Source organism: Mytilus edulis, chromosome 9 (assembly GCF_963676685.1).
Source record: "Mytilus edulis chromosome 9, xbMytEdul2.2, whole genome shotgun sequence".
Lineage (NCBI taxonomy): Eukaryota > Metazoa > Mollusca > Bivalvia > Mytilida > Mytilidae > Mytilus > Mytilus edulis.
In genome coordinates, this window is record NC_092352.1 from 18,790,533 (window position 1) to 18,814,897 (window position 24,365).

Sequence of the window (24,365 nt, forward strand, 5' to 3'; positions counted from 1 at the left end):
TTTCATGACCCTTTCTAATTACCTATGCTGGATATTGGTCATACATATATTCGCTGCTGGATAACTCGGACTAAAACAAAGTCGGACTAAAACAAAATCGGACTATAACCAGGAACATATATATTAACGGGACTTGACACTACCTAATTATCGCCGATTTCCTTGTCGTGAAGTTAATAATAAATGACACGGTACGGAAACGGACATGGTATAAATTCGTATTTGCTATTATGGTCGATAATTAACGGCTCTACATTTCCTATTCGAAACAGCTCAAAAACTATTGGTTTGGAAACTTGTTTTTCTTCAGTCATTGAAATAGGAATATAATGAATCACTATTATAAATATACAATATAATAAAAAAGAGAAATATTGGATTAAAAACGGCAAATTATGGTTATAATCGTCATCTCTTTTCAAAATTAAATAAATAAAAAGTTTTTGGACACTTTTTTTTTTTTTAAATAAAAACAAACCTCTTCTAGAAAATCGTTTTATCTTGAGAAAATAACTTTTTTGTTCTTAAATGATTTATTTTAGTTTCCATATTAAAACAGAAAGGCTTGGATAATTCTTTTAAATAAAGAAGCATAGTGAAATAATTACAAAATTACTTGTTTATACAAGTCCTCATTAAACTTAAGGTTCCAATATGAATAATTGTTTTATTAAACTGCTTTTTAGCTGATTAAAATGTAATTTCGAATTTGATTGCGGATCAAAAGATTTGATTAACGCAATTAAACCAATTATCATCATAATTAAAAATGATGAAAATATTATGAAAAACAACCCAAGCCGACCGAGAACACTTGCTTTGATCACGATTCCTCAACATTCATGACAAAATACACACAAGCCCACAACATGAGAATGAAGTTTGTAAATCCAAATCATTCATTTGCTAACCATGTACGACAAAGAGAACTTCTTATCTTGGTCTGATGATATCGACCTTGATGCTCTACTAGAATGCTACACAGAGTCTGAAACTGCCGAGTTTTCAGATGAAGATTTTGAGCCTTCACCTGCCAAAAAGTCTAAGACTGCAGCAACAACACCATCTCAGCCTAGCCAACTCAACATACCCTGTTATCAGTGTCCAGATTGTGATAAGACGTACAAGTCAATTGCTGGGTTCAGAGGTCATGTACGACAAAAGCATGGCATTACAAGTATAAAAGGTATAAATCTTTTTTCACATCTATATATACATATATTAATGCGTGTTCTTGACTGAATGTTTTAAAAACCTAAAGAGACAAGATGTGGTATGATTGCCCATGAGCTTACTTTTATTGTTTGACAAGTTTGTGCAAGGTTTTCACTTTTCACTTTCCTAAGGAATGTGTTGAACAATTTGTTTGGGTATCTCAGTTCCTTAATATATACATAAATTTCCGAAAGGCCGTAGATTTTGTTGTGCTTGATAGACAGATTTGCAATGCGAATGCTTATGAATGTTGTTTTTTTTGTCCATTGCATATTTTACTATGGAAAATCTTAAACCTCAATCATGACAAGTTCTTTGGTATATATCTAAAGTCTTCATATCCATGTTTAATAGATTCAATGACTAACAAGCAGAAGACTGTAATTCTTTAGTTGTCGTTTGTTTATGTGTTACATATTTGTGTTTTATTCATTCATTCTTTGTACATAAAAAATACCATTTATTTTTGTTTAAATTTTGACCTTTTATAGCTGACTATGCGGTAAGCACTTTGCTCCTTGTTGAAGCCCATACAATCCCATAGTTGATAATTTCTTTGTCATTTGGTTTCTTGTGGAGAGTTGTCTCGTGTGCAATCACCACATCTCATTTTATATTGCTAGCTTTTGTGAATGTGATAAATTTCAGCATAATGAGATAAATTTGCTTCTTCAAGTTGCAAACATAAATATTGGTTCTTTGATCTCTGGTGAATATGTCTCATTGGCAATCATAATGTGTTTCAGGTTTTTATTTTATGCATAATTTTGACTGCTACATAATTCTTGCAATGATGTATAAGCGTTTTCCATTTGTGATGATACAAATTAGACTATTTATTGGATATGAAGTAAATAACAAACAAACTGGTAAATTGCTATGCTCTCTTTAATACAGAAAGCAGTTATTAATACTGCAGTGTGTATATATAAATGTATAAAACATACCAATATAAAATAATATCATACATTACAGAAGTATTTACATGATTTATATACAAAAAAATAAAACTTAAGCATGAGAAACTCTTAATAAAATTATTTTTCTAAACATTCATTAATGAATATAATGAATACTGTAAAATGATATAAATAAACACAGCAGTTCTATGATATTTAATATTAGGCTTAAAAGATCAAAAAGGCTAAATGTATAGGTTGACAATTGTAAGAGAAATTAAATTTGTCATCATTTCCTGAGATATTAATATTCCATATTTGGTCAAGACTTTGGCCAAAATAAAATTCTTAGTAACAATACAACAGGAAATAAAAATCAGCAAATCTAATTAAAATATAATTATTTTTTTAGTGAAAAAAACACAAAAACAAATTTAAAAACTATTTCAGTACATGCAATTAATAAATATATATATATACATTGTTGTGTCTATAAGAACAGTTGATTAAATGTTCTTATTTTTAAAAGCTTCATATATACAAAAGTCAACATGGTCAATGCTGAAATAGCATGGAAATTGGTACGAAAATGTCTGAGAATGCCCGCGCATAAAGCACTATTTGAAACGGCTCAAACAAAAGCATCCCATTCATTATCATCACCATATTACTAATAAAAATTGTTTTGATAAAAGGTCAACGCTGAAATAGATTGAAAGTTAATATGAAAACTCCATATACTCGTATATAAAAACAATTTCATGAATTTATGAGATATATTACAAATTTCATATATATATAGTAGTCTATATATTGTACCAAATTTTTATGAATCAGAATTTTGATTTGTGATGTAAACATTAAACATCCAGATCTGATAGATGCACATTTGCACTTTACTCCATACCTTTTTTAATATCATATATTGATCTCAACATTGAACTTTAAAATAAGGAATAAATAAAAATACAATTTCAATACTACATGTATTATCTAATAACCTTCACTCTTTTCTGTTGAAGCATAAACTACATGTACATTGTAATATGGATTATTTTATACATGTTATATTTATTTCTTTTCTTATAAACAAACATGTATGCAAAATGTTTAAATCTAAACCCAGTATTCCTGATTTATTCATTCACTCATGCCAAAATAACAAAACTTCCCATAAAGGTAATATATATACTTTTTCTAGTAGACCTATTTAAATTAATTAACTCCCCAACAGATAGAAAAATAATTAAGGTGCTTGTGCTTTTCAAGATATAAATAATTTGGTTGATTGGGGGTATTTTATAAGACTTTTCATCACTTAAACACGTTAATCACTTAAAAGTTACAATATCTTATGACTTAATGTATAAACTCAGATGATTTTGAATTTTTTTTTTTACAATAACATCAAAACATGACCCTCAAACATCCTTATGATACACTTTCAAAAAATATGTCTATATTTGTACTATCTTTACAATGAGTGACGTGGACGCTTTGGAAGAGGATTATTGTCTATGACATGTGGATAGTTCAGTCTCCTTTTGGTATTACCCCTCACTGGTGCAATTGCATGCTGACCTACTGTCCTTATTTTGACCATAGCATGGTTAAACTGGTTTACAGTTGGATTGTTATTGCAACCTCCACTGGTCCTATGTATCCCAAAATGCTGTTCAATTGGGTCTTGGTTAAACCTTTCTGTCAACACAAATGGCATTCCTTTACGTAATAACAGACGCGTACACTCCACAACAGAACGAACAGTTATCCGAAAGCCTTCTAACGTCTGGTAGCTTAACTGCATTTGATTTTTCTGTGTCTTACTAAATTCTCCAGGTCTTGCTTCAACACTTTGCTTCCAATCCTCAAAATACTTCAAAAAATCATCAGTCAGATAGTCCAACCTGGGATCATTTGGGTCTGTAAATGGTTTAAGATTGTCTTTTCTCTTCTGGTGACCTTCATTCAAGTTTCGGACATTAAGACAGTCAAAAAATTTGTCCATGTGGCGTATAAACTCTGTTGTAGCACTAGTTCTATCCCCATAAACCATTTCTAGAGCATTGGCCACAGTGGTACTTAAAACTTGGGCTGCCAGACTTACTTTCATTGCACCAAAGGATGTTATGTCAATGTGGGCCCTTGATAACTTTGGACACAATCTAAAGACTCCAGTACAGTGGTCCTTATATAGATCTACAATATGCATCCATGACACATCTTTACCTCCACACCACATCTTTCTGGTATTCTTGTGTGAGCCTGAATTTGAGAAACAATTCCTTGCTGTTTTGATCAGATGGGGTGGATCTGAAACAAAATATATGTATCGTTCATCTGCAGCAAATCTGTTTATAGCGCGGTACACAGTTGTCTGTTGTTCATCTGTTTTGTGAAGTTTTATGAATCTTCTATTGGGTGAGGCCCCATCAGCAGTAATGTACAACACCTTAAGTCCAGCATCAATCTCAACTAACTCCACACATTCCCATAAAATTCCAAACAGTTGGTCCGATGTTATTCCATTGGTGGCGAAATGAGCAAGTGGGAACTTGAGGTCAACTGATATTCCGCGTACCATTACAACTAAAATGTGCGTAGCTAGCTTCTTTGCTTCTTCTTTAATGCATTCCTCCATATGGATTAGACTATTTGACATGCTGTCGAGATCTATGAAGCCAATCAATTCACCTGAATGTTTGTCATATACTAACTCACTCTTTACTTTTATTTCATCTTGTAGTAGTCCTACATATTGTTGCCATTCTTCTGTTGCACCTTTAGATTCCATTTCGTCTGCTAACATGTCAATAAGTTCAGGCTTAAATCCTACACCTTACTTAATCACATGAGTGTAGTCGTAAAGCAATCTTTCACTAGGAAGCTTAATAAAACCTGAGTGTCTTAAACTGTCATAAGTTGATGTTGATTTACTTTTCAAATATATGCACCATTTAATTAGCATAGGATGCCACCGCATACCTCTTTTGTCAGCCAAATTGTTGAATTTTGCTTGCTGTGACCAAAATAGGCGCTGGAAGCAGTTTTCATCTGGAAATTGTTCATTGACAGTACTTTCACATGATGTCATCAAATTAAACATATCTTTACTGTTATTTTCACTAAGCGAGACACCGTCAGATCTAATGGACTTTTCGACTTTCTTCTTCAGTGCTGCAACCTGACTAACTAAGTTACTATTGTACTTCTTTAACTGTTTAATTTTTTCCACTTTCTCTGAATCAGTTAATCGACTGTTTCCTTTCCTGGATGTTAACCAGTTTTTACTTGGTGTAGGTGTTTTAAGTTTTCTTCTAGCTGCTTGCTTTTGAACAGTTTTCCGATAGGTAATGCAATTCTTACATCTTGGTTTCCACCTGTCAGTCAATAACATACATGATACGGTTCGGATTGTACTTTGGTAGGCACAGTCGCCACGGTAAGCCCCATAATCTGCTTCAACATAGGCCAATTTTCCGGAACACAAATTCTGTAGCTCTTCATCTGGATTACCAATGCATACATCATAATGAAGCAGCACATTCAAAAGACTTTCAACCTGCTGAATTGTAACAAATTTTCCTGGTAACATGTTCCAAAGGTCATGTTGATCACTTAATCTCTTGCCATGAACAAATACTTCTGCTGAGTAATTCTTCTTTATTGTACAAATGAACTTTACTCCAGGATTGTCACTATCATAAACAGATACATATCTTATAATTTCAGAAGAGCGCATAAATTCAACCTGTGCATATAAAGTGTTTTCCACAAGCTTCTGACAACTTCTTTTCAGTGCGGAATATTGTTCTTCCCTCTTGGTTGTTACAAATTTTTCCAAGTTGTAATTCGGATCGTATTGGTAGACTTTATCTAACACTACATAATGTTCTATATTTTCACTGGTCTCATCTGGCTCAATTAGGAAAGCTGGTGTCTGATCACTGCTTATACATGTATCACCTAATTCTGTCAATTCAGTGATGGGCCAAAAACTACTATCTGTATAGGCAGTATCTGCAATAAAAATGAAAAAAGGCTAAAGATACATTTTACAGCCAGTAAAGGTAAACTGACAGAAATTCAGGCCAAAATTATTAATATGTTTGTTTCCCCTCCCCTCCACTCGGTAAATAAGCCCCCAGGTCAAAAAAATGTTTTCCTATAAAAAAAAATCAGAAATTATTTTCATTCCTGAAAATGATTTGTTTCTATTTATGTAGCGCTTGAAAGCAAAAGGATCGAAACATTCAATAAATACACTCAAATTGAGCACACATATTGACATAACTGATAAGTGGCCTCATTGAATAAATTGTAATTACAATGTTGCCTCATCATGCTCATACATTCATATAAGATTTCTAGAAACAATTAACTTATGTTATTTTCAAATAAGTGTTTTCTATTTTTAAGAAAAAAAATAAAAATGGATTGTTACTTTATGCTGAGACTTAAATAAACACCAGCTTTTTGTCATGGGACTGAAAAAGGGAAAATAATTAAAGAAATTAATAAAATTGATCTTCTGCTTAGAGGTAAACTTCAAAGTTATTTGTCATGCTTGGGGCACACCATTCAAAAAGATTTAAATAACATCCACTCAAAATTTCAATATCCTGTAAATCTTTTAAATCACAAGGCCTTTTAAATTCACTAGATAAGTAATACACGAGTTTTAAGAAAAATATGGTTTTTACCTGTATAACACACCTGTTCTAAGAATTTTGTTTTTGCCTTCATTAATTTAAAGCGATTAATTAGTTTTCTCCTTTGAATTGTTTTATAGCCTTTTATAGGTGACTATGCAGAATGGGTTGTGCTCATTGTTGAAATTTGGTCTCTTGTGGAGAGTTGTCTCTTGGCAATCACACCATGCCTTCTTTTTTGATATTTGGTTGATTATGAATGAATTGAATGAATGGACCATAAACAGGAAGGCCATGAATATACTGGAGGAAGCAATGTAAAAACAGTTGAATGCTTTGATCTTTAAACACAATGCATTTATCCATAGTCAGGGGGTTAACCCTTTCATCCAAATTTCTGGTCATTTAATACAACTTACCATCAATAAGTAGGAGCTGTTCTTCGATGGTATTGGCATCTGAATCAATAAGTATATGTTGCTGTTCAATGGTATGGGCATCCAAAACTTTGGGTTTTCTAACCCGCTTCCTTGCTCTACACTTATCCCTGTAGCCAATACAACGTCTCTTTGATGTTCGAGGCATTATCTGCAAATAGTACATAATTAACTCCATAAGTAATAAATATATATGAAAAATATATAAAATTGATTAAAAAGAAAAGCAGTTCACACCAACAGATATATGTACAATTCACTTGACTTAGTTTAATGCGAATTGGTTAAAGTATTCTTGCGTTAGTGTCTGACAATGGTATACAATAATACGTCCTGTAAACAGGCATATTGTTTATGTAATTTATACTTGTTTCTCGTTTCTATTTTTTTTATATAGATTAGTCTGTTAATTTGCCCATTTGAATGGTAATTTTGGGGCCCTTTATATCTTGTTGAGCGTTGAGAGCAAAGGCTCCATGTTGAAGGCCGTACATTGACCTATAATGGTTTACTTTTTTAAATTGTTATTCAGAGGGAGAGTTGTCTCATTAGCACTCACACCACATCTTCCTATATTTATATAAAAAGAATAACCATACTGTCTGAAAAAAACAAATTTTAACTCTGCTCTACTTCAATGGTTACTTATATGTTTGTCAAAATATAGGTATATATATTATATTGTTTACTGTTCCTAGCCTACATATTTCAATATCAAATGGTTAAGAAAATAAAATATGTGTTTTTGAAATCATGTTTGCCATTTTATCTAATGACAACGACGCACTATTGAGACAGCAACTTAACAACAAATTGTTTGTATCTTATAAAAAATCAATTATCATACATGTCGTATATATTATTAAACTTTACATTCAAATACGAAAATAAATATGATCAGAGAGATTAACCCATAATTGACCCATCAATTGGATAGCATGCATATGATGCCACTCTATTGTGTTAGGGATGACATTAAAATTATTTAAAATTATTTTTTATGGAAACAAAGAAATATAACTTTCAAGTTTGATAAATCTGTTTTTCATGGAATGAAAAATTGCAGAACATGTACATGTACAAGTATCACATGTGAAATTGGAATAATGATTTATTCATCTTTATTAAATTTATAAAATGTTGAAAATAGGCTATAATTTTTTCTTGTCTTATAGTTTCAGAGCACAGAAAAGATGGGCTTACAGAAAAATACAACAATAAAACATCTTTTAGTATGACCCCAGAAGAATTTACTAAGATTTTTGAAACATCATATCAAGAAGCATTAGAAAACATAATGAACAGTCCTTTCAGGAACAGTAGCCGTTCTAAGCATGGGAAAGGTATTCTGGCAATTACTTTATATTACGCAGCAAGTCAACAGACAAACACACAATTATCAGAAGAACTAGCACCTGTTTTCGCAAACTTGTTTGAAAAAGTAGAGTCGGATTGCAATACCGATTTAAACACATCTGAGAAACTTTTCTCATCTTTTTATAAAATAACAGCTGATAATGAATTTCAATCGAAGTTATCTGCCATTGTTACATCTGAATTTGAGAACATTGACTTCGAAGGTGAACTTTCCGCTAAACTGTTTTTATCTGTGCTACAAGATGCCCTACTGAAGTCTCTAGTGAAAAACCGTGCACAGCTGTACCAAAAGAATGCAACCAAGCTAGATACCACAATGACAAATTCAGACCAATCAGTGCTTTACTACATTTCAGGGTATATAATTTCAAAACTTCAGAAGAAAACATACCAACACAAAAACTTGAAAAACCAGAAAATTCGTGAAGCTATGACTAATTTTGTGGTAAAACAATCAACAATGTTACAAGAGCATGTTAAAAAGTTTGCAGAGTGGACCAAGAAATTAAACAGAGGAGGACTCAAAATTCCAAGTGACAACTTTTATTATTTCATCCGGCATTGTGAAATTGTTCTCCGGCAAAGTATTGACCTTGGAAATGTGAATTCCCAAACACTTATGATTACAAACCTGAAAGAAGTTATAGTTTCCGCACATATGGTAAATTATTACTGGGAAATTTTGTGTGATAACAATGAATTTTCTTCATATATCATGGAATCATGTGTTTCATTATTTTTAACAATCCGTGGACACTCCTTAGCACGTGCAGTGCAACTTCAAATTCCCAACAGCACATCACAACATGAGAAGCCACTAAGGAAGGTTTTGAAAGACAAATCTGATAACCGCAAACAGTAATTAGTGAAATTAAACATTTGTGACTTTTGAAGAGATCATATTAATTATGTGTATCTTAATCTGTTATAGTTTTTGGTTCTTTTAGTGCTTTATTTTCTTCATACATTTATGATTTACATGTATGACAACATGCTGTTAGATTTGTCTTTGTGTTGTTTGGTTTTTTTTAATACCATAAAATGTCAGTGCTTCTCTTGGATATGTACAGACTTTTTATATATATAACATATACATGTATGTAGCTGTTTATATTTTTAATGTACGTGTATGTTCATGCATTGGTGTGTTGTTGTTTTTTTGTAAGCACAGATGATAAATAATGCACAGGTTTTTTTATGCTCATTTTTCAAGTATGAAGTCGATAAATTCTTAAGAATTAAATTACGGTTTTTTAAAGTCATGTAAGTAGGAAGAATCTATTTTGAGACTTGTAAATTTTTGAAAATTTATTATTTTTCAAAATTCTACAGAAAAATTACAATACAATATACAGCACATGTACATTATGTAAAGTTTGTTAAGTTTAAATAATTTCTTTTCGCCTGTTCAATATACCAACCAGTAATATTGTACATGTTGGATCATATGGTTTTTACTGTTCAGCTCAGCTCTAAATTGTATAAAATTTGTGACTGTTCATCATTCATTTTTATCAAGTAAAAGCAGTTATATAACATAAAGTAGAACTATTTTATTTCTATTAGTGCTCCACTTAAAGGGCATGTATAATACATGTACATATTGAAGATGGATGAAATGTACCACATATACCAGTTTTTAAGGTTATACTTGATGTTTATTTTATTGTCTGTTACTATCATTGAGAAATACTGTATACATGTACATTGTATATACATGTAGTCTGAGTTGATATGAATATGAACATGATGAATAAACTTGGAAAACCAATTGCTTTTTTTTTATGAATTAAGATAGATATAGGAAGATGTGGTGTTAGCGCCAATGAGACAACTCTACATCCAAATAACAATTTTAAAAAAAGTAAACCATTTTAGGTCAATGTATGGCCTTCAACACAGAGCCTTGGCTCACACCGAACAACAAGCTATAAAGGGCCCCAAATTTACTAGTGTAAGATAGACTTAAATGTTTCCATGATTGCAATATATGAATGTTTATATTAAGGGAGACTTATTAATTAGTTTGCCAGATAATGTAGATATAGGAAGATGTGGCATGAGTGTTAATGAGTGTTAATGAGACAACTCTCCATCTAATTAACAATTTATAAAGGAAAAGCATTATAGGTCAAGGTACAAACTTTTACACCAAGCCTTGGCTCACATAAAACATCGAGCTTTATATGGCCCCAAACAGTACTAGTTTATAACCATTCAAACGGGATAAGAAACAGAATTATCTTTCGAGAAACATGTATTAACTACATAAACAAAAGATAACCAATGTACATCATGTTGCTGCATGATAAGTTGGGAACAGACCAGTCTGATCATTACCATTTTTTTCTGAATTCAGGTTTGTTTATACATCCAGGTCTGGGATTAAAAAAAATAAACTTCATATAGTCATGCAAGATACAAACTGTTTTAACGTTAAAATGAATACAACCTGATACAGGAGTGCATGTAATGTTCAAGTTGTTATCAATCATAATGATAATCAAAGATTTCCATCATTGTTTTTTCTTTCCAAGTTTAGCTCCAAATCTCAACATACAAATATATGCATACTTGTCTAGAGACTTCATAACCATGATCATACCCGTAGCCAGGGGTTCGAACACCCCCCCTTAAAACAAATAAGCACTGTTAAAGTCAATGTTCTGTTCGAATTGTGACTGTTAAAGTCGAGTTTGCAAGTCCAATATATATTTCTTTTAATATCAATAAAATGTCATTTAAACTAAGTTACACGGGATGCCAGTGTATCAAACTTGTAATCTGCAACATTTTTTTTGTAATAATTGCATTCATTTAATCACAATACGGTGGACAATGCAAGAGGGGGGGGGGTAATAAAAATGGCGCCAATGGCATTTCGGAATGAGACCGTGAATGATGACTGATTTCTTTATTAATACCAATAAAATAACATCCAAACTACATAAAACGTGAAGCTAGTGTACTAAACTTGTAAACTGTCGCTTCAAATTTGTCATGATCGCATTTTTTTCATCACAAAACGGGGGGCAATGCAATCGGATAATACACAAAAAATGGCGCCAGTAGCATTTTTCAATGATCGTGAATTTGGCCAACGTAATAAAACACTTTACATAGAATAAATCACTCTCATATTAGTTACTTCATGTGAAAAAATATATCTTCTTTACGCTTAAACTTACCAACTCATTAAAGTTGTTGAACGTGTGGAATTATGTGGATGATTCATTAGCAGTCACGATAGCTTTCAGTCCGACGCTTCCAGTCTCCATTAATCTCGCGAAGTCTCGTGACGTACGGGAGTGAAATAACTTTATACTGAAATGCGTACGAGATTCATTTCCCGTTAGATATACTGTTCCCAGCTATAACTAACTCGGCGAGCATGAGAAAAGCAACCAATATGTTTTCAAAGCGACCTTCAAAAATAATAAATTAAGAGAACTTCAAAATTGAATAAGAAAATAAAAAAAAAAGAATGATTAACCTAAAAAACAAGCAGAATTTCAGAACATTGGATGATATTGGTGTTGTTACAAACAAAGATGATGACTCTGTATTGTGTAACGATCCACAAAGCAGGATAATTTTATTAGGATGCGAGGCTATTTTCTGTACAATGTCAGAGGGATTTTTTTCTGATGGTTCGTAGTCAAGCATTTAGTTGTTATATAAAAATAAATAAAATTGGCGCAATTAGAGGATTATTTTATTGGCGCAAATGATACCTATATTTTTGAAAATTAGGTGGCGCAAAAGAAGTATTGGCGCAATTAAGTTGTGGCGCAAATGAGTTACTTTTTGGCGCAAAAAGATATCGCCCGTTTTTAGAAAGGCAAGCCGTCCGAGGCAAACATTTATTATACATGTATCCAAAATTAGATTTGGAGTAAAATTGAAAAAACAACAGAGATTTCTTTGATCTTACCAAATACTTCTATAAAATAAAACTTAATGTATTTGTACATGTGTGTTTATTATATATTTCAACGACTATACTTGAAGTATTTTTAAAGTATATGTGTTTTAAAAACTTTTAAAAAAGGAGCTTTGGTTTCCATTAAAAATAATTTTTAGTTGTATTACTATGGATAAAAAATCTTGCTTGAAAATTCTTTTTAAATAAGGAAATTAAAATTGTATTCAGTAAGGTACTTCTTCTTTGTATTAGCTTCCTATATAAACAGGCTTTTTATTTATTTTGGCACAAGAATCAACTCTGACATCGGGAAAGCTAATGCCGCCTTCTACATCTTAGTACCAGCACTTCATCGTGAAGCCAAGCTTGTGTCTCTTACAGTCCGCTTAGTTTCTGAAGAACAGGTCATCAGGAACCAACGCACACGCTACAAGGAGCTGGAAGGTCGTCTTCATAAGTTTTGGGACCAGTACACAGAAGGTGATATCACAGCATCCCGTCTACTACGTGATTGTGGCAACATCTACGGTCCGTCCAATGACTAGCTGTTAATTGCTCCTGCCGATGTTTATACTTGTCTTGCCTTGACAATAACATTCATTTTTGCATGTTATCTCAGATATGACTCAGAATTCTGTATGTGCTATGTATGTTTTGTATGTTTTGTATGTGCTACGTGTGTTTCAAATGTGCTATGTATGCTTTAAGTGTGCTTTGACAATGACCATTCATATCTGCATGCTTTCAGTCTTATAGATGATTACAAAATACCTTTGACTTTATTCTTAAAAATAGTATTACATTGTACAGATAAATCACACCAAGAGACCACCATACAAAATATGATCAGAAACCAGAAATGCTACAATTCACTGAATTGTCTTACAATAATTAACACAAGATTTGTAATAATAACAAAAAAAAACTGAAGTCCAGTTATAGCCAATACAAGACAAGACACTTTTAATTGGATATTTAGTTCCCAATTTCGTGTAATAACAGGTACTTGGGTGATTAGAAAGGTGTCAACAGTGCATGTGCCAGTTGTTTGTTTAACCTATGGTGATTAAAAATGTGTCAACTATACACGTGGCATGATGTCATAATCAATTAAGATATGCATATAATAAAAATTTATTCTGAGAGGGACATTATTACAATTAATACTACAAAGACAAATCAGTGCTAAATTTTCAATATATGAATATCAAAAGGATTTTTTTTGTGTTTTTATTTTTAAATATATCTTGTTAACGTATTTTTTTTATCCCCTTCAAAAATGTTAAAAAATAAATTATTTAATAAATTGAAGATAAAAATTCATTTTGAATTAAGAATTGAAAATTAATTTCCAATAACAACAACAACCAACATTATACTTATATTCTTCTAGTAGTCCGAGTTTGGTATAGTCCGAGTTTGTTATAGTCCGATTTTGGGAGGCCGAGTTTGTTATAGTCCGATTTTGTTATAGGCCGAGATATCATGGATTCCATATATTAAGTTTTAACACATACGTTACTACCGGTTGTCCTGACATTATAGTGACCTGATTGTCGGTCAGTATTTGCAAACCATTAATTTGTTATTATAGGTCATACATAAAATTATTCATTTACCTCGCAAATTAAAATAAAAATTTAATTAGTATAGCTTTGACAATATTTGAACAAATGCTTATCACAACAATACACCACTTATTGTCCATTATTTGCGTTGAGCGCTACACATATACAATAAATCGTTTTTGGTCTCAATATAAAAGAGGGACGAAAGATACCAAAGGGACAGTCAAACTCATAAATCTAAAACAAACTGACAACATGGCTAAAAATGAAAAAGACAAACGGAAAAACAATAGTACACATGACACAACATAGAAAACTAAAGAATAAACAAAACGAACCCCATAAGACATTTTGAGTGCATTTTCCAATCTGGCACGGGCTATTTCGTTTCTGAAAGATTTGTGATTATTCCTGTCTCTTGTCTCATCGAATTCAATTATCTCTTTTTATGAAGTTATTATTTGATTGAATGATCAGATTATGTTCGGAAAACTAAAAAAAAGAATGTATTTTGTTGACAAGTCCGCAACAATTCATTAATTATAGAACAAAGCCTGCTTTTCACTTCTATTTAGTGTTTGTCGCCGTGTTATAAATAATTTCATAAAACAGCTATGTCGTTTGTATGAATAAAGTCTATAGGTTGTCATTCCCGTTTGATTTGCAAAAAGATCGCTATCACCGAACTATATATTGTAAATGTAGTACTTCCAAAGTGTAGATAAGCAATATCCATGCTAAAGTACATGTAAAACAAGGTATCGACAAATGTCTTGTAAACGTATTTAACGAATCATAAAGATATTACGAGTGTTTGCACTCGATAAAATTTGTTAAGAAGGAAAATTAAATGACTAAGCGTTGAAAGCAATGGTGTAGTTATTTCGAAGTCAATCTAACATTTTCGAAATTCCGTAAATCTGTAAATTTGAAAATGCGAAGACAAAAAAATAACACCTTGTAGTTCGATATTGCAATATCTTAACAAAAGGCATACATATAAAAAAAGAAGATGTGGTATAATTGCCAATAAGACAATTCTCCACAAGAGACCAAAATGACTCAGAAATTAACAATTATAGGTCCCCGTACGGCCTTCAACAATGAGAAAATTCCATCCATACCGCATAGTCCGCTATAAAAAGCCCCGAAATGACAATGTAAAACAATTCAAACGAAAAAACTAAAGGCCTTATTTATATATAAAAAAAGGAACGAAAGACAAATTTATAACACATAAACAAACGATAACCACTGAATTACAGGCTCTTGACTTGGGACAGGCACATATAAACAGAATGAGGCGGGGTTAAACATGTTAGCGGGATCCCAACCAATATAATTAGGGTGTCGACTTATTATAAAAATGCGATTTTATTATACTTTATGAGCATGTATTGATATTTAGCATGTAATGTATCATTTTGTTGTATTTAAAATTCTAACAAAGAACCATTGACACATACTACATTACAAATTAGATACATTGTGATAATTTCCACGAAAAGTAAATAAACAAAGACGTAGTAAGAACATCTTCTTTAATGATTGAACAATTGCTGCCTAGACCAATTGAGTTAAGGGTAATCCCTTTTCCGAAAATCGCTCAGACTCAAAATCCCTACAATGACAAGATTCAGGGGAATCTTTTCGATTCAAAGTAGATTTTAATCGGGTTCAAGAGAGTGAAAATATTTTTTTTTAAATATTTTTTTCAATTTCTTTTATTTCTTGTATTTTTTTTTTGGTAAATGCACATATTAAATTCGCCAATGTATACTATGAAGGAAGACTGAAAAGCCTTAGAAAGAAAACCAAAAGTTATCTAAATCAACATATCATATGGTCTTCAACAATAAAAAGGGGATTAAAACAGTGTAAATATGGATACATTCAAACTGGAATATGATTTGTTAATTTTTTCATATCGAGATTGCCTGTGACTTTGATATTATCGCCTTAAAACTCTGCCGTCTACCATATTCCTCATAATTTCAACCAAAATTTAACATAAGCAAGACCTTGAAGAGAACCTCGCTCTGTGGAATGTCTAACGATACATAACAGAACTCACAATATAAATCTATACATAAAAGCGCTCCACTCAATGATGAACATGGTATAATAGATACTAGGAGAACAATAACAAACTATTCCATATCAAAGAGAGCTTATTGTTCCTGATTTTTAGCCCAACAAAGTTAACGTGCTTATTATGAAAATATTTCATCCTATATTATAATATAGGTGGTTTAATTTCATAGAAGACTTAAAACAGCACATAGCAGTACAGGAATGCACGTAATATGCCGGAATATGAACAAAATTTGAAAGCATATATGCTACAAGCGAAAACAAAAGAGGGTTTATGTGTCGTTAGAATGCTATATCGTAGCCCTTAACCATTTCATTAAAGAGTAAGGAGACGAAAACATAAGTTAAAAAGTAAATTTGTAAAGTACTTCATAAATGCCACGTAATTAATTCTATTAAACTAGTCTGATCTACAAGGATAAAATATGCTATTTGCTACTTTTTTTACGCCTAGAGACATTGCAAAACGGCTAGATTTACTAATTTTAGTCTCACATTTTGTATATAACCCATAGAAACACAGGAACTAGTATTAATATATATAATTATATAAATTAAACATCACTTTCTAATATAATTTGAAATTATTTGAGTTAAAAAGGTTACCATCACATTACATATCTAGGAGCTGGTATTAATATATACATGTATATACAATTATATGAATTATACATAATTTTCTTATATAATTTGTTATCAATTTGTTCATTTTGAAAGGTTACCACCACAACTCATATTTCTTTTTTTATTTTGAGTGCCAAATATATGCATAAACTAAGAAAGAAAGAAAAACAACTTTATTTATAGTTTCTGTTTATTTTTTTCACAATTTATAACGTCCATGATGATTTAGAGATTGAAATAATGTTCAAACTTCGTTTTTGTGAGATATTTTTGACGCAAAGAGTACGTCATGCTAAAAAATGGTGGATATTGGTTAGATTTAAATACATAACTAATCGAAGAAATCAAATAGAGAAAAATATTCAATGAGTGACCGAACAACACATTTGACTTAAATTATTAGTGTTGTTCGGTCACGTGTTGAATATTTTTCGATATTTTAATTCTTTGATTATTTATTCTTTTTATTACATTGTAAGGAACTATATCTTTTTCTACGCTTTTGCAATTTGTTATGATCCGACGTAATCGACGTCTTGACAACGCCAATTTCTGTATGACGCTAAAGGAGTGAATTAACCACGTTTATTTCACCTGTGAGATTATCGGTTTTTATTTCAATGGAAAATCTATGTAATTTATTGCGACCAATGTAATAATATTGGATAATACCGAACAGATGACCACATTATAAATTCGTCAAATGACTAATACAGCAATTTTGATGATATTGGCAAATTTAAGTACTAGTAAACCTAATTGTTGACGAAGTGTATGTAGCCTGACTATGTCTTTCATTACCGAATACGTCGTAGGCATAATTTCTTAGTCTCTTTAAATTAAAATAAATATCAAACATTTTCAAAGCAACAGACATATACAATACATTTTATATAGATTAAAACACTTTGAAATATGACTAGCCTACCTTTTTCGTCTGTATCGGAGTTAATTTTAAGTAGAAATATGTTGCAAGTACCAATTCTAATTAATATTTATCAAAGGTACCGGACTTATAATTTGATACGGCAGACGCGCAGTTCGTCTACATAACACTCATCAGAGTCACTCAAATCAAAATAGTTTTAAGTCAAACAAGTACAAACGGTATTTCAATACAATCAATGTAAATATTTTACGATTCATCAGAATAAAGTTTTTATATAAAAAAAAAATATATCACTAAAAAAAAGTAAAATAACAAATATAATGCACTCCGAGGAAAATTCAAAATGGAAAGTCTTAAATCAAGTGGCAAAATCAAAATCTCAAACACATCAAACGAATAGATAACAACTGTCATATTCCTGACTTGGTACAGGCATTTTCCTATGTAGAAAATGGTGGATTAAACCTGATTTTATAGCTAGCTACACCTCTCACTTGTTTGACAGTTGAACAAAATTCCATTATGTTGACAACGATGTGTGACCAAAACAAACAGACAAAAGGGTAAACATGTCACCAATAGGGGTACAACAGTCAACATTGTTAGGTTGCTGCCACTAAATTGGTAATTTTAAGGAAATTTAGCAGGATTTATTTCTTTCTTGAATATTATTTTAGATAAATATGAACTGTAAACAGTTAAAATGACCAGCAAAGTAAGCTCTACAAATAACTTATTTCGACCGACATTGTCAATTGACCCCTTAATGAGTTATTGGACTATAAGGACAATTATACACAATTTGTTTATCGTGTTTTCTATTTTTAAACATTTTCTCCTTTGAATCTACTGATCCAAATTAAACCAAACTTAAGCTGCATGATTCTTTAAAATTTATCTAAAATAAAGATTGTGTTTTATCTTCTGATACCTCAGAATACATGGCCACCATGGGTAAGAATAGAACATAGGGTTAAATGCATTTTGTTTTAACTCTTATCTCAAAAAAGCATTTAGAGCAAATCAAACAATGAGTAAAAAGTATTAATTAGGTCAAGGTCTACCAGTCCTGAAATTATCAGCCGAATCGAGTATCTCCTTTGCAGGTCTTTGCCTCCTGAATTGGTGATTTTTAAGACATTTTGCAGTTTTCGGTTATTATCTTGAATATTATTATAGATGAAGATAAACTAAACAGCAAAACTGGTCAACAAAATAAGATCTACCAATAAGTTTATATGACCGAAATTGCAAATTTAGGAGTTATTTCCCTTTCAAGATAATTTGTCACAATCTGTCAATCTAGTTTGCTGATTTTCAAAAATCTTTTTCTTTGAAACTTCTGAATCAATTTTAGCCAATTTTGGGCTGAATAAGTTTCAGAGTATCTAGTATAAATTTTGTATTTTATTTCTTGGCACGTCAATAAATATAGCCACTATGGCTAAAATGGAACATTTGTTTTGCCTTTGAAGAAAATATGACAGACATAAAGAACATCAAAATGCGTTTTTAAGCCACTTATAATTCGATATTGAAAAGCCAAAATAATCGTTGATGAAAGATTAAAGCAAAACATAACAGGAATCGATTCAAGCTCTTGAGAGCCCTTTAATTGTTTTTGTTGAAGACCAAAAGCCATGTTGGTCTAGATAACTTTTGGTTACTCACTCATTGCCCTTAAGCAGCACATTTAGCAGTAAGGAGACATTTTTTTCTCAGGACTCCATAAAGGCCACGTAATGAATTTGATTTTACAAGTCTGATCTACTAGAATAATATGCTATTTTCTACTTTATGACGCTACGAAACATTGTAAAACGGCTAGGTTTATTAATTTTTCGTCTCACATTTTGTATATAACCCATAGGAATCCACCGGTATTAATATATATAATTATATAAATTAAACATTACTTTCTAATATAATTTGAAATTAATTTGGGTTAAAAAGGTTACCACCACAACACACATCCAGGAGCTGGTATTGATGTGTATAATTACTTAAATTATACATGATTTACCGATAGAATTTGTAACTCAGTTTTTTTACTTTAAAAGGTTACCACCACAACACTTATTATAAAAAAGAAGATGTGGTATGATTGCCAATGAGACAACTCTCCACAAGAGACCAAAATTACACAGAAATTAACAACTATAGGTCACCATATGGCCTTCAACAATGAGCAAAGCCCATACTACAGAGTCAGCTATAAAAAGCCCCTAAATGACAACGTAAAACAATTCAAACGAGAAAACTAACGGCCTCATTTATATAACAAAACAAAATGAACGAATAACAAATATGTAACACATAACCAAACGAGAACCACTGAATTACAGGTTCCTGACTTGTAACAGGCACATACATATTGCCCCTTTTTAGTGCTTAATACATGCATGAACTACGACACTCCTTAATAGGGATCTCATTTGGGGGTTCTGATCAGGAATCCAACTTACTGTTTTGTCAGATTCCCGCATTTCGCTTACACTATGTACGAAAGCAGTTCTTATTTTTTGTAACTTCCTTGTCCCGCTAGACTTCATTTCTCGTTTTCACGGCACAAGAATTTGACTTTTGCGTGTTACGCTTAAAAATCGGCATGTCACGCTTATACCCTAATGAGACCCACTTGATAAACATACTTTATTGATAGTTTCTATTTTTTCCACAATTTATATAGGTCCGAGATGATTAAGAGTATGAAATAATCTACCCAATTTCGTTTTCGTTCAGTATATATGACACGAAGAGTAAGTCATTTAATTAAGTGGTTGATGTGGGATGAAATTTAGTAAATGGGTTGTGTTTAAATGAGTAATTTTTAAGGACACAGCGTCAGTTGACCCTCAATTGACGCCAATCTATCTGAAATACCCTCCAACAATTTCCTAATTTCCCTGTATTATGTACTGTGAGGTTTTAAAAAGATTATAATGAGGTAAAACGTAAAATATGACCAACTAATAACTTTCTTAAATCGCTTAACTACAATTTTGATGATGTTGTCAAATTTTAGTAACCCTTAATATTTACGAATTGTAACCTCACTGTGTCTTGCCATACTGAATTTCGACAAAACAAACAACTATATCTGGTATAATTTCTAAATCTTTTTAAATTAAAATAAATATTAAAACAACAGACATATAATACATTTCATATGTATTGAAACACTTTGAAATATGGCTAGACCAAACGTTGCTTGCCTGCATCGGAGTGAATCGGAGTATTTTTAAGGACAAGGATGTTGCAAGTACCAATATTAATTAAAATAGATAACAATGAAATGTATGTCAATACAATGTAAATATTTCATGATCATTCAGAATAAAGTCATTATCTGTTTTCAAATTACATTTTATTATATAACATTATTGACTAAAATCCTTTTTGCTTGTTTAAATATTTTAAATTACACGGATGTCGTTTATACCTTTGATAACTAATTATAATTAAAAATTTATATTTATACCATTTTGAAAAATCTATAAATAGGTATTATATGTTTCATAAAAAAAAGATTCATTTAAGTAGTCAAAATAAAATCTTCCCTTATATTATCGATTAAATTAAAGATATTCGGCGGCAGCAAAAAGACAGGAGTTAAAGATAACTATATTATTATAAAATCTGTCTTCCAGTTCATTTTTTCAGTTTTTGTCATTTAGCGAAAAAAATTAATTTGGACAATATTTATAATGATCGAGAGCAATACTTTAAATTATTTTTCTCTCCTTCTTTTCAAATTAATATTTACGTCCAGTCTACGATCAAAACTGAAGTCATCAATACCTGCATGGAATTTTGCGAATATACGTTTTGTAACGTTTTTTTAATTTTATTTCCCCGTATTATCCTCATAGTCATTGTTTCATTGACAATTATTCCTCATCTCCATATTTTGTTCATTTTTCTGATCATAATTACACTTTAACAATTACAGCAGCAATTGCAGTCGTGACACAGGGTTTCAAGGGTAAGCCCAGAGTTCGGTATTTTTGTTATTTTACTTTTTACGTCTTTCTTATCAAAAGAGAAAAAGGGCAAGAAAAGAAACGAACGAAAAAGTACAAATACATACGTAAAAATGTCAAAAGTCCTTTATTTCTAGCATGTCATATTTTTCATATGTATGATTAAAGGGAGAGGTAGGATATTTATTGTTCAATGAACCAGCAACACTACTAAACCAATGGGTTTTTTTTATATACATATAATATTGCCATTCGAGAAATTATGCATAATTGATAACATCTTTTGTACATGAACTTTCATAATCTAACAAATGTCCAATAAAATTGTTTAGCCATCCCGTATTGAGGTAAATTATTGCAAATTTTTTAGGTGAATCAATTTTGTTAATTCAATTATAGTCACTGGTAAACTTCTCAGAGTATTTCATATGTATTCTATTTTGGTGAACATTTTATGCAAGCTAATATGGCAAATAGTGCTAAATTAATCTAAATATGCGATTGTTAAAATATTAAAATAAGGGAGCTGTAATGTTGGTTTAATGATATCTTTATTATTTTTAAAAACAATAATATCTTCTGTTTGTATTTAACGCTTAGTTAAAATTGTTTTTTTAATACCGTCTGTATGTATTTTACAGTGTCCCATGGCAACCTTATTCAAAAAGTGACTTCATCTGAACACTGCAATCGTCAAGTCAAAATCATAATGTCCCTACTATGTGCTTGCTACTTAAAATTACATAAAACAAAACCTCAATAAACATGTTCTATCCGTTGCTGTTGGTTGATTTTCTTTTTTTAATCACCACAAATCAGGCCATGGTTTTTTTTTAGTTTAATTGTTAACAGTTACACAGAACTTTCGAACAGTTAAAAAGGAGTCGTGTTTAGCAAGCTATCTATACATATAACGTTTCACGTAAAAGTTTAATTTTTCCACACTACTTTGAATTGTTATGCCGTAATAAAACTAAAACAATAAAATTTTATGATTAAACTTCAGGCAATCTGATTGAATTATTGGTTCTGATGTTTTTCATTCTTTTTGTTTCCAAACATCAGTTGTGACTACCTAACATAACACATGGTTGCAACAATCACACGTTGACCTTGCCTAGTTGAAATAAGCGGCCATCCTGTTAATAATTGCAATTTGAATTTTTTTACTTTGCATTTACATTTTTCGATATTAGGTCTGAATAGTCAAAGGGGAAGTTAGAGCACACTATTGTTACCAAAGTGTGTGCCGCCATCACTTCATGCTATCTTGTTAGAGCACACTATTGTAACCCAAAGTGTGTGCCGGCATCAATTCATGTTATCTTGTTAGAGCACACTATTGTAACCCACAGTGTGTGCCGGCATCAATTCATGTTATCTTGTTAGAGCACACTATTGTAACCCATAGTGTGTGCCGTCATCAATTCATGTTATCTTAACCACGTTTTGGGTGTGGTTGTTTGTATTTGTATGCATGTTTTTTTATTTTGTTTTAAATCGGTTTTTGGTGGTTGACGAGATTTGCTGCTCTGTGTCGAATTTTTGGCGATTCCTATTATTCATTTTATGTATTATTCTATTGTTTAAAATATGATGTACTTAATGTTTTGCATTCAAATGTTTGAAAATACATTTTGTGTACCCGACACTCAATCATTAATATTCGATTTCATAAATCTAACTGATAAGACGCCTGATTTTGGTGTCAAATATATACATAACGGTAAGTCATAAATGGAATTATTGTATTTTGTTTTGTTTTTTTCAATTTAAATTCGACAACATTACTATAGATAATATGTTAACTAGTTGACTATTCACAAGGGGTTCACTTGTATAATATATTATCGTCCGAAAAATCTTTGCATGTGTTATTCTCTCAAATATCTTTCTGATTTATTCATGGGCAGACTCGATTTACGAGTAATAGCTTCGAGAAAACAAAATAAATTAGCTCCAGAAACTAAAGTACAAAAAATAGACAAAAACAAAAATATGTAACTATTTCCTACATCGTTTTATTTGTTAATGTATCATTTATATTTAATGCTGTTGCATAGTGATCCATTAATGACGGACGTATTTTCAAATTATAAAAATGCACACCATGAAAGAAAAATGAGAAATAATAATAAATCAAAGCAATGGTGTTTAATTATATATATATATATTAAAGTGATACTTCCCATCTGTATTAGATACGGTTATATTGGCATTGATTACAACATATCAATTTAATAACTGCCTAATATCAAACAAAGAACTTCAAGGTGATGTTTTGAAGAAAAAAGTCGTTTAAAAGTATAAAAATAAAATTAAAACAGCTCAAAATCTAAATTCTGTTGACTATGCAGTTAACTATTTTAGTTGGTAAAATTTAATTGACCATAAACTTAGTAAATGCATAGAAATATTTTTTTTTATTAATTTGGTCTTGAGTTCACCTGACGTGAAGAAATAAACGGCGTTGCTTCAGATATATAATTCAATACTTTTTGACATGTTCAAAAATAATTGAGTTTTGTTTTTTTTTTTGCTTTTTAATGCTTATTCATTACGGGCGATTTATATCGTCAAAGTATCATACCTCCTTTGAGTATTAACTGCGCAAGCCTAAATGTAAATTCCTTTCTTTTATATTGAATGAATATCCTTTCTTGCAAATACTTCAGAAAGTGAAAATTAGAAATTCTATTTAG

General features: G+C 31.1%; 2 protein-coding genes across 2 annotated transcripts; one reads left to right on the forward strand and one right to left on the reverse strand.

Moving 5' to 3' along the window:
• The first annotated feature begins 102 nt into the window (after positions 1-102).
• LOC139487762 (uncharacterized) lies at positions 103-10,351 on the forward strand. Its single transcript, XM_071272827.1, has 2 exons — positions 103-1,186; positions 8,379-10,351. Exons 1-2 carry the CDS (start codon positions 913-915, stop codon positions 9,440-9,442), a joined length of 1,338 nt encoding a protein of 445 aa, XP_071128928.1. The 5' UTR covers positions 103-912; the 3' UTR covers positions 9,443-10,351.
• LOC139487761 (uncharacterized) lies at positions 2,086-11,956 on the reverse strand. The gene is made up of 3 exons (XM_071272826.1): positions 11,769-11,956; positions 7,186-7,354; positions 2,086-6,134 (listed from the first exon to the last, which is right to left on the reverse strand). Exons 2-3 carry the CDS (start codon positions 7,349-7,351, stop codon positions 4,954-4,956), a joined length of 1,347 nt encoding a protein of 448 aa, XP_071128927.1. The 5' UTR covers positions 7,352-7,354; positions 11,769-11,956; the 3' UTR covers positions 2,086-4,953.
• Between the last annotated feature and the right edge of the window lie 12,409 nt (positions 11,957-24,365).